Source organism: Hippoglossus hippoglossus, chromosome 3, assembly GCF_009819705.1.
Source record: "Hippoglossus hippoglossus isolate fHipHip1 chromosome 3, fHipHip1.pri, whole genome shotgun sequence".
NCBI lineage: Eukaryota > Metazoa > Chordata > Actinopteri > Pleuronectiformes > Pleuronectidae > Hippoglossus > Hippoglossus hippoglossus.
This window is the reverse complement of record NC_047153.1, coordinates 32,057,218-32,069,645: the sequence shown is the minus strand read 5'-3', so window position 1 is coordinate 32,069,645 and position 12,428 is coordinate 32,057,218. Positions and strand designations below refer to the sequence as shown.

The window sequence follows — 12,428 nt, the reverse complement described above, 5'->3', positions numbered from 1 at the left end:
GTGGAAGACATCTTCAGACTTGGGGGTGACAATAGCTCATGTTACTCTGTTAGTGTTTGTATATTGTTTCACCTCTTGGTCTCCTTGATGCATCAAGTCTACATTAAAATCTTCTGCATAAGACATCAGCTGCTGACTGAGTTCTCCTTTCACCAGCTTCCAGAAAACTTCCATAACAGTGGCCAGACAATTGCTCTCTCCTTATCCTTCTCTAGTTTTGTGTTCTGCTAGTGTCCTTGTCACTACTGGTAGCATAAGCAGTGCCTGCAGCCAGGTCAGGTTGCATAGGTGGTTCAACTCCTCCAAGATAATATCCCACACTGCATGCAGCATCCAGCAGACATTGTGAAAGTTAAAGCTCACAAACACTGACACTTGACCTGTCTGGAAGACAAACTTTTCACTCTGAAAGCTTTTGCAGCACCAGAAATACAGCTGCTGTATGTATACTGCACTCATATTTCACCAATTACAACTGAATCATCATTTAAATCAAAGAAAGGCTTAACACCAAGAGCAGGCTGTCAAATAAAATTTAAATATTTATTGCCATATCACCTGAATACCCCGATTGCTCCTTTCATTATGTGAAGCTGTTGCATGACATTAATTATATCATCAACTGTCAACACAAGTAGACTTTCTGTCATGTTTGGAAAAATTGGGACACAGTTATACACTGATGAGCTACAACATTAAGACTATTAACAGGTGGCATAGATTATCTTGTAACAATACCAAAAGTCAACATCTGGAATATGATGAATGTCAGGTTAATAGTTCTCCTAGTCTATGTGTTGGATGCAGGAGAGATGGGCAAATGACTCGGTTGGAAATTCTCAGAAGCAACGAGACAGGTGGAGTGCTCCTGATCACAAACTGCTGGTAATGGGAGAAATGTTTCACAACACACTGAAGACTGGTCAGAGAGCCCATGTCGGTCATAACGTTTTTGGGTAATCAGTGCTATTACCTCTAGGAAGCTGCTGTCAACAGTTTCTTTTGCTAGCAAAAGCAGTAAGACAAACAGAGTACAAATACACCTCAACATTTCCTTTATCAGATTAATATAAACTGTGTTACAGCCAGAGCAAAAACTGTTGTACTATGTGATTTCAGTCTAACGCAGTCATCTATCCCACCACCACCGTGTCGTCATCTGGGAACTCATAGTAGGGGACTTCTAGGTTGAGGGGTGCGGGACCCTTTCTGATTCGGCCTGAAGCATCGTAGTGCGAGCCGTGACAGGGGCAGTAGTAACCTCCGTAGTCTCCGGCATTGGCAATTGGCACGCAGCCCAGATGTGTGCACACCCCGAGGACGATAACCCAGCTGGGGTTGATGACCCGGTCCTTGTCGTACTGAGGGTCTCGCAACTCTGCAATGTTCACAGCCGCTTCTGTGGCGACCTCCTTCTCTGTGCGGTGACGGACGAAAAGCGGCTTGCCTCTCCACTTGAAGGTCATGTTCTTGCCTTCCGGGATGTCGCTCAACTTGATTTCGATCTTGGATAGGGCCAGGACATCAGCTGAAGCACTCATTGAAGAAACAAACTGAGTCACCACCGTCTTGGCGGCATAGACACCCACCACTGTTGAGGCCCCAGTAACCAGGTAGGAGAAAACTCTTCTAGATTCACCACTCTCCTGGGATGACCTGTTGGGGTCGATCACCTCTGCACGCCTGTAGTCTGAGAAATCAGGTATCCTTACGTCTGTGTGGGCAAACCTGACTCCTGCACAGCCTTCAGATAAAAACAAAATGGGTTATCAGTTAGACTTAATAATGTAGGTTAATGCCCCAAAAGCCTGAAATTCACCTTGAATGTACACAAATTTCTGGATTAACTCGCAAATTAGTTCGCAATGAATTTAATCGATTAGTTGTGTCTATGTTATGATGCACGCTGTGGCCTGTATTTTGAAGCCAGTTGAACAAATCCATAATATCTTTCAGTAATCTGAACTTAACCTAACAAATGCAGTCAGGCTAAGCGTTCACAAGATGCTGTTTATCAACTTAAGTCAACCTAGGTTTTCCTACTCTACTGAGCATGTGGCCATAAAAGGGGCGGTGTTTACTGCATATCGCTGACACGGACAAGAGCACTGGGAGCAGAACTGCATATTTCACAACAAGGAGCAATTTTATATACAAGAAAAATGTAAGTACAAACACATTATCCAGGCTAAAAAAAGATTTTGCCGCACTCTGAAGACCCTTGATCTCCCAAGAGACACTAAGAATCTGTGCACCAGCTCTGTGGGATCCTCTAAGAACGATTGTCAGGTTTCAAAGAAATTGATTGGTCAGTGAACAGTGCTTGCATTCGGTTACTTTCAGCTTAAGTTACTTTTGGTGATTTATGTGAACAAGGTTCGTAGGACCAATAACTCTGAATTAAACCTCAAGTTATCCCAATAACCAAAAATTCTGCTTCGTAGTACAGTCCCAAGCGCAATACACCAGCCAATGCCGTGACTTGCTCACGTGAATACGCCACCCACTTTACAGAGTAAATGTTTTTAAAAAAAATGTGTATGACAAAACTCGTTACAAGTATGGGAACATTTTACACTACAGCCTTCAAAGAAGACTGTTAGCTGTAAAATGTAGTTTTGCATGGACATCACAACGGGATGCACCTGAAGAAAAAATACTTTGGAGCAAAGCTGCATACTATTTATTCAAGTATTTTAATATATATGTATTACAAAAAAATTATCTACTTATGGAAGAAAGAGTACTATCAGAGTAGATGATATCAGACCTTACATTTTTTCAAACTACAGCTGTGGAACTTCTCAAATCTGATGAACTAATCCAAGTTTAGCAAGTGTTTAATTTATGAGATACTGGCAACATTTCTCACTTCGAAAGAATGTAATCTAAACATATTTTCATATTATGCATTTTGTCAGTCGCCAGTTATCGTTTTTACTTTGAAAACTGGAAGTACTCGCTTACATATTCCAACTCATAATTCATTGAAATTGTGTTGTTTCTGTTCGGGGAGCGTACAGATTTCATGTTCTATTTTCAGATAGTTCACTGATACTGCAACACGTCTTTAGAGGGTGAGGAAAATGACAGATAAAGTCGCTCTTCACATCTGCTCTAAGCCGCTTCGACTAGTACCATGGTTTGAATATGGTAGCATTCCAGATAAAGGGGCGGCTGGTTTGACTACGGAAATACAAACGACGGCTGGATTGACCGCCGACAGCAGAGGTGATTTAGCCTCCTCAGTTAAAGTTAAAGCCGGCTACCAACGACGCACTTACCGTTGATGCTAACCATCACCGCAGGGCCCGTCTTTGGGCTTTGACCGTTCAGCGACTCGCGGCACAGGAACTTTTCCTTCGGGTTCAACAAGATCTTCTCTCCCTTCAAAACAATCCCAGGGACCAGGGCTTTTAAGGGACCAGCGACAGCAAAAGCAGTGGCCTGCATATAAGGAGAAAAAGGCCCTGACCGGGCAGCTAGGGACATCATGTTAGCGTGTAGCTGTTGCTGCTGTGACGACCTTGTGTGCCTGACCGGAAGGGGACGTCTTGTTCTTCTTCCTCTTCTTTGAGGTTGTATTGGCAGTTGGCAAACAACGATTTGCTGCACTACCACCACCATCTGGTATGGAGTGTGGATCAGAATGTCTTATATTTATATTATCTATTATATTTAGTAAAAAAAAATCTCAATTATATTTGTTATTCTAAGATAATGGAAACTTATTTCAATAACACTTGCTTTTTGAGTTATTTTGTAGGATATATCTTAAATCAAAATGTTGCCCAGGTTTACAATTAGATGCATTCTTTTTTATTCATATTTCTTACAGTGCACTATGACATGATGAACTGTTTCCTCTTGCCCACAATAATCACGTTTTCCTATTTTTTGCAACGTAGTGTTTAGTCCTGTGTTCAAATCTGAGACTTGATATTATTGTTTCGTCTCTCCTGTTTCTTCCTGCCCATCTAATTTCTCCCACTTTTCCTTGAAATCCCATTGCTTCTGCCACCTTTCCTTCAACCTCTGTTTATTGATCCTCAAGTCTCTGCTTTAATGAAGCTGACGGCCACATCACTGCAGCTATTTTCACAGCCTCCTTTAAGTTTATTTGCCATTTAACACCAATATGTGCCGGTCTCCATACAAAACTACTGTCAGGCCCATCATTTGAATTCTGTATAGTATTTGTTGTATTTCAATTAAAGTCTTGAATCGTATGCTTGCTAATGATGAACTTGAATCTGAAAAAAGAATTGCTCTTAATGGTCGTGTGTCCTCAATCCACTGTAGTACTAACATTATTGCAAATATTTATCCTGTATATACCGATACTGATCTTTTTCCCTGTTTTTAATATGAAATTCTGGAATTATAATTGCTACTACCACTTTGTTGAATAAATTCTTTGATGCCTATTATCTTTTAATATGTGCCTGTATTGTATGCAAATAGCACCTCTATCATTGTTTTTCTCTTTTTAATAGTGTGATATCAACAGAAGCATCAGGTACTATCCACGTTGCTATTGCTGGTAATGGTAATGTTGGATTTAAGTTTAATTCTGCTATGTTTAGTTGTGTTGCTCTTTGTGCTACTGTCCATCCAAAACTTTTTGTCTTTCTCCTCTCCTTTTCCTAACAAGGTTTTAAAGTGTCCTGTGTTGGATGTTCTTTACTGTGTCCCTGTAAATTAGCCCAGTCATTTAATGCAAGCTGAGTCATTGTCATATCTACAGGCAATTCTCTCATTTCTACATGTAATGCTGCTTTTTTTTTTTTTTTTAAAGAACCTGTATATAATCTCATTGCTTGATATTGAATTCTATAACATTTTTGGAGAGATGTGCTCTCTGCTGATCTGTATACCATACAACCATAATCTAATGATGATCTAATTAATCCATTGTATATGGCCTTCAAAGCTTTTCTATCTGCCCCCCATTCCGTTCCCACTAAGCACCTCATTATATTTAGAACTTTCTTACATTTATCTATTACTTTTTGAATATGTATAACCCATGTAATTCTTTCATCAAACCACAAATCTAAAAATGTAAAGCACTTCACTCTCATTCTTGATTATATAGTTTTAGTTTTACTTCATGACCAATTCGTTTCCTTGTAAGGAACATTGTTTTTGTCTTATCCACTGAAAATTTAAATCCCCATTAATGAAGCGAATGAAGGTAGTTCAGGCAGCCAACTCGAGCTGCGCTGCTCCAATCATGTGACATACATCATGTGAGATACCTCACTCTCCACAACCTTCTATAATACACACCCACCTTACCGGGTGGTCTATTTAAGCAGAGAGAAATTCCCCATCATCCCCTTTACTCGTACTGCTGCTGCAGTATTGCTACCAGTTACTTCAGCCCCTCCACCACCCCAGCATCCACCTGTAGGCTCCAACGGGGGTTATAAGTATTTGCTCATCATTCCCATCATTCCTTTGTAATCATATGGGGGAGTGATTAAGTTGGAGCCTAGACTCCAAACACTAAACCTGTTCTACTGTTGCAATAAACATTTGAACGCGAGTTGTCTGACAGAAATATGACCATTCCTCTACCTTCATAATGGCTCTCTGCAGTTTCTTTACGATGAATTCCAAATTTCTTTCCCTGTTCCAAATTGCTCCATCATCTGCAAATAGTGAGAATCCCATCCCATTTGTATTTCCACATACACATCATTTTATCGTTATGGAGAATAATAAAGGACTTACTATACTGCCTTGAGGTGGGCCATTTTCAATCATAAACTTTCATGAATAGATCTTTCCTTTTCTGAGTTGTATTAATCTATTAAGTACAACATCCTTTATCCATCTATAATTTCGACCCTTAAAACATAAATTGCAAAATCTTATTAATAATCCGTCTCTCCACATCATATCGTATGCCTTCTCTAAGTCAAAGAAGACAGGCACAACACTTTCTTTGTTTATTTGTTTTTTCCTAATTTCATCTTCCAAACATAATGTTGGATCCATATCATTTCTCCCTTTCCTGAAGCTACTCTAGTAGTTGGATAAATATCCTTTACTTTCTACATAATATAACATTTCATTGATAATTTCCCCCATTATTTTGTAGGTGTTTGATGTAATTGGTCTATAATTTCCTGGGTTTGTGCAATGTTTTTGTGGTTTGCGTATTGGTACTACAACAGTCTCTTTCCAACTTCCCACCCTCCCAAACTTTATTATAGAGTTAATATATCCTTAGACGATTCACTAAGCTTGCTTATCATTATATAACAAATCTGATCTTTGCCTGGTGCTGACATTTTTGTTTTCTTGAGACAACGGTTAGGTTCTGTCTTTGTAAATAGCTTGTTTAACAGATCAGTAGTATCGTCCTCTAGCTGTATTAAATTTTCATTCTCTATTGTAGTTTCTCGTCCTCTTTTCCCCTCTTCACTAATGTCTGCACTATGAATTTTAACAAAGGATTTTTACAAGATCTCTACTTTCTCCTCATCTTTCACTTCTATTGTTTCACCATCATTTAGAACTGGATACCCATATTCTCATTTAGTCGCATTCATTCGCACCATCAGGCATTACACATATTACTATTCGCCATAATTATTATGTGTGCCTAATGTGTGCCCTTGTAGGTGCAACACACCATCAGGCAATGCCCAGATGGTTTTAAGAAAGAAACTTATTGTGTGACACAAAAATAAAAACTGACACAAAAAATGAAATTTGCAGTTTGGATCAATTCACATCCGCACTAAGGTTATTACTTACTACTAGAAACAGAGTGTGGTGAGCGTTTGAGAGTTTGTGTTTTTTTTTTGTATTGTTAGTGTGTCTGTGGTTGTTTGGCGGACAGTGAGCCGTGTTTTCTCGGCAGGATGGCGTCCTCTGGGCCGCTGTCCCTGTCTCTGAGACATGGAGTGAGGCAGTAGGACAGCCTGGTGGAGCAGGAGTTGTTGGCGGTAGGAGAGCAGGTGGGACACGGGAACATCTCCTACGCCTCACGCATGTACAAAGTGGTGGTCTTGTTTCTGAAGGAGCAGAAGTTTGTGTCGCAGCTCGTAGCTCGTAGCTTGTCATGTTGTTGATGATTCTGACATGGACGTTGACTCAGTGTGTCAGTTGTTGGAAGCGTTTCTCAGAGCATTGACTTGTATTCTCTGGAGGAGATTAACATTTTCCTAGATGAAACATTTGGAAAAACAGTTAATGTGAAAGATTTTTTTCCAGACATTGGAAAGAAGAAACGTTACCACCTAAAGACATTAATCACTGGGGTAAGAAAATGATTAAAGGTATCAAACACGAAAATGGTAAAGAAGATAAAACTATCTAAACAAATATGTTCATACATAACTGGGTGTTTCACTCTTTTTGTTTGCTGTTTTCTCTCTCCTCTCTTCTCATGCAGGGTCTAAGGGTGGCATCTTTAAATATAAATGGGGGCAGAGATGCAAAGAAAAGAGCCGTTTTATCCGAAAAAATTCAGTGGAAGAGACTAGATGTTGTGTTTCTACAAGAAACACATACTGACAGTCTCAATGACATAGATTGGGGCTTATGGTAGGGAGGACAACATGTCCTCAGCCATGGGACAAATCTAAGTGCAGGAGTTGCCATTTTATTTTCTACCACATTCAATGGATATATAATCTCTCACTCAGAAATCATACAAGGCAGAATCCTGATGGTAGAAGCTGAAGTAAAAGATTTTAAATTCAGTTTTATTAATATCTATGCACCCAATCAAGGCTCTGAGCAGAAAAGAGTTTTTAAAATTTTAAAGAAACACTAAGTGGCATTGACCAAGAGGAGTGTATTGTGCTGGGTGGAGACTGGAACTGCTGCACAGATTTTTATTTAGATAAGACGGGGGTGGAGCCACACTTTCAGTCATCTCTGTTTTTATCTGAGGTCATAAAAAATGTAGATCTGGTGGATGTGTGGAGATTAAAGCATCCTTCAGCCCGACAGTACACCTGGGTCAAATTTTTAGATGGCAGTATCAGTGCAGTCAGGTTAGACAGGTTTTTATCTTTCTGCCTCCTTTACTAATCAGGTTTTTAACTGTCAGATCCTCCCTGTTGCGTTTACTGATCATCATCTAGTTTTAATGGAGTTTATTTTATCCTCCACAGTAAAACCAAAGTCTTTTTGGCATTTTAACGTTAAATTATTGCATGATTTTACTTTCTGTGAGAATTTTAAACTGTTTTGGGCATTTTGGAAAACTAAGAAAGACGAGTTTTCCTCCCTTACCCAGTGGTGGGAAGTAGGAAAGGCCCAAATCAGAGTTTTCTGTCAGCAATACACAGCAAACTCGACCGTTAAAATAAAAAGAGTAATTCAGAAACTAGAGGAGGAGATTAGAAGCCTGGAAACTGTCACAGTCCCACAAAACAACAGGCAGGATGCAGAACAGCTAAAAACCAAGAGGCAGGATTTAAACTCCAAGAGCCAAAGGAGCCTTAGTCAGAGCCCGCTTCACTAAGATACATGACATGGACACTCCGACCACCTTCTTCTTCAACTTAGAGAAGTCGGGAGCTCACAGAAAACAGACGGAGAAGTGACCACAGAACCAGCTAAGATGAGGGAACACACAGTACAGTTCTACTCGGACCTGTTCAGGGCGGTTGACTGTGACGTAGACCCTGCTGCAGAGCTGCTGCAGCGACTTCCTCAGCTGAGTCCTGGAGATCAGGATTCCTTAAACTCTGACATCACCTTAGAGGAACTGACCACGGCTGTTCGGAAAGGCCCCTGGTTTGGATGGATTACCTTCAGATTTTAAAAAACATTTCTGGGGTGTTTTGGGACGAGACATTTTAGACATTTTTAAAGTGTGTAGTGGAAATTTATCTTGAGATGTGAAATAAAGAGTTTCTCGGACTGGATTTGTCTTTGAGTTTTAATTGTAAGCTCTGCAGAGGGTTAAACAGTCTGCATCATCGCTCAGACTGCAACCACGAATAGTTAAAAAGGAAGGTTTTTATACATTGTGGTGAACAGGAAACATAACAGAAAGCAGACAGGAAACGTCTGCCGTCTGGTGTTGCTGGTACAGAAAGAGGAATCAACCCCAGCACCCAGTTGCACAGATCAGGGTCAACAGGAGGTGAAGTTACCAATTAAGGGCATTCTCTGAGGTTGCATCCGCTAAGTGCACAGAAAACAGTAGTAAGACATTGATCAGTGGAATTTTCCATTACACAATATACTCGGACACATTAAAAAATGGTAAATTTCGCAAGTTAATCTCTCCGTTTCTCTTGTTCCTCTCTCTCGCATCTGCCGTCTTTTTTCCTGCTCTTCGTGACACTGCGTCACCTACGTCACCTCGGCAGAGATACTTTCTTAAGAGGAAATGTCACTATGATTTTTATCCAACATACTTTAAAATATTTCCCCATTGAATTATTATAAACTTGGTTTTTAAATGACTTTAAGCTAATTACATATATGATTTTAACCAGTTTCACCTATTTATTCATTTTAATGGACTATTTATCTATTTATACATTTCAATGTATATTTATATTTATTTATTTCACATTTATTTAATCTTATTACTCATTTTTAATGTGGGCTACATTAATGTGGGTTACAGTAGCATGCAGTTTACAAAGTAAATATCTTCCCATGAGATTAATTGGAGTCTTATCAGATATCAGAAAAGAATGCTGCACATCTGAACCTTCAACAGTAACTGTACTTTTCTGTGATAGGGGCTCTGCATTGGGAACGCCAGAAACGCCTATAGTAGTAATAAAATTAGATGTTGGTGTACATACAGTACATGCTCAGCAAATTTTACAGGCAAGATAGTTGCTCCTCTATCTACCAAAATCTCAACAGTACTACCATTTATTTGAACAGGCATCATTGGATCGCTAGAGGGATCAGTAGAAAGTTTAATTGTTGCTGCTTGAATGGGAAATGATTGCTCTGATCCTGTCTCCCCATGGCCTCTCTATGCTTGATTGTAATATGTGGGTTGCACATTAGCATCCGGTGGGGGTGGAGGTGGAAGAGCAGGATAAGCTGTCTGTGGGGGGTCTTTTGTTCGACAACCCTCGTTTGGGTGCCTGTTTTTACGATGACCGCTCCTACACTCCCTAGCCCAATGCCCTGCTTTGCCACATTTGTTACAATTTCCTCGTCTTGGCCTGTTACTATACTGTTCACCCCCCTGTCGTGATTCAAATTGATTGTTTACATACTGTAACATTTGTTTAGATTTGGAGGTGGAACTATCACAAATGAAAACCTCATTCCTGTATAACGCCATTATTTTATTTATCGTAGCCGTCCAGGTTTTGGTATTCCAATCAGAGATTGACAACTTATAGGTTACTGCCACTTATGGCTTCAGATTTTGCAGAAATGTTTGTACTGCAAAACGTTCATTTTCTTCCTTATATATCGTTATATTCCTACATTGCTATCCCACACTTGCGTAAACCTCTGAATAAATTCAGGCACACACTCTTTTAGTTGTTGGATGCCGTGAATCACCATTAAGAAGTCATTACGCTGTCATGAACATTTTATTATTGCTGTTTTAGCTTCACCTTATAACCAATCAATCAAAGTTTTGGTTGCAGGCCATTGACCGTCCTCTGTTGCTTTAGGGAAAACAAACTCATCTTTACATAAGGCCCATTCAGTGCTATATTTGAAAGAGATCACCTGCTGAACATCAGGTATTAAACAGTTGTAAACAGTACATGCTTGTTTCAACCATATCCAATACTCATCAGGGCGAGTAATTGGATACTTTTCATATCCATGATTTCAGAGGGAGACCATGGTTTGCAGATAGGAGTGACACCTAACATTATTTTTGGAGCATTAATAGACAGTAATTTTGACAATTCTGGCGAATGGGTTCTCAAAGTGTCTAATTCATGCGTATCTTTTCTTGTCAACATTCTTGATTTGGTCCTCATAGTGTCTCGTCCTTTACCCCGACTGCGGGAGTAAGTTTGGGATTCAGAATAGCTCTGTGCCTGTGTTGTTTTTGGTCTCACTGCATGCTCTGCTTCAGCACTTTGTTCTGTGTTAATCACCCTTTTTCTCCTGTGTGGCTCTCTGTCCCTCTGATTCTGACTCAGAAATTTCGCTGCCGTCTTCTGGTGCTCTTGCACCTGTTGCTCTTTTTGCTAGTTCTGCAGCTTTTCTGTCTCTTTCCCTGTCAGCCCTGTGTTTCTTTTCTTGCTTAACTGTTTTCTTTTCTCCTCTCTCTCCCTATTCTCTTGTTCCTCTCTTGCCCTATTCCATTCTGCCTTTCTCAACTGCCTGTCGTTATTCTATGCTGTTTGTAATCTTTGTTCTTCTAAAACTGCCGTTACCTGAAGAAAAAAATCGTCATCCTTCTTTGCCTGTGATAAGCTGGTTTGTTCAGCTACATTAGCAGCAAAACAGGGATTTGTAGATGACAGTTTTGGACAAGTTGAAACCACTTTCTCAGTTTTTTGACATTGGCAATCCGACAGCATTTAGAATGTTCAGCAGAGTGTGGGGAGAGGGAGTTTTAGCTTGACGCTTTGCCCAGCCATACATCATAGCTTTAGCACATGCTTCCAAATAATCAGCATGTCGTTGCTTTATTTTCATAAGCTCAATTCATCGCTTCTGTTCAGGAAAAAATGGAAAGGAGAGGAGAGATGGGTGGAAAAGAGGGGCAAGAAGAGAGAGAGAGATAGGGGGAGGAGAGGGGGAGAGAGAGGAGAGAGAGACTAGGAACAGTAGACTAGGAAAAGTGATAATAATGGATGTAAAGAAGTTATTAAGTATAGCAGCAACAATTCATATAATAGTTATAGTAATAATAATATAAAAAAACAGGCTGGACTGTTACACGAATTTACTTTACACGAATAGCAAAGTTAAATAAATTAAATATTTGGCTGACAAAAGAAAAAATCTTTGGCCATGCTTCAAACAGCCGTGCGTCTAACACCAATAACTCCAGTCAAAGGAGACAAGGAGTTGAGCAGCAGGGCAGCAGGGCACTGCTCCCAGTGAGTCCACTACAAACACAAGTTTGGTTTTACTGCAGCGGTGGGCAGAAGACAGCATGCTAAACTGAATTAATTAAGTAGGATAATGTTGTCACTTTATTTTATGCTCTGCTTCCATCAGAAATTCTCTATATTAATTTAAGTACTCAAAGTTTGTGTGTTGAGCTACACAATGGTAATAAACAAAGATCCAATGTAGGAAAAAAAGCCAATAAAAGTGTACATTTCAAACTGTTAAACATTAATGGGAATACCTCTCTACATAGTTTGAAGTTTTCTTCCACCATATTTTTTACCTTTTTAGACCAAAATTATGAAGTATATGCATTTTTTAAAATGCAGTTATACCTGCAAAATATCATTTAAACATTTTCAATTCGAATAGACAATTTTTCCTTTCTG

At 39.6% G+C, this 12,428-nt stretch overlaps 1 protein-coding gene across 1 annotated transcript; it reads right to left on the bottom strand.

Annotated features, from left to right (window-relative positions):
* Positions 1–519: 519 nt before the first annotated feature.
* LOC117759433 (cytochrome b-c1 complex subunit Rieske, mitochondrial) lies at positions 520–3,627 on the bottom strand. Its single transcript, XM_034581569.1, has 2 exons — positions 3,285–3,627; positions 520–1,744 (listed from the first exon to the last, which is right to left on the bottom strand). Exons 1-2 carry the CDS (start codon positions 3,625–3,627, stop codon positions 1,134–1,136), a joined length of 954 nt encoding a protein of 317 aa, XP_034437460.1. The 3' UTR covers positions 520–1,133.
* Positions 3,628–12,428: the final 8,801 nt, after the last annotated feature.

Bases quoted from the DNA above. Each gene is read 5' to 3' on its own strand.
- LOC117759433 (XM_034581569.1), bottom strand. From the start codon at position 3,627: ATGGTGGTGGTAGTGCAGCAAATCGTTGTTTGCCAACTGCCAATACAA. The intron at 1,745-3,284 runs GTAAGTGCGTCG...TTTTATCTGAAG, and splicing joins GGTGATGGTTAGCATCAACG to GCTGTGCAGGAGTCAGGTTT.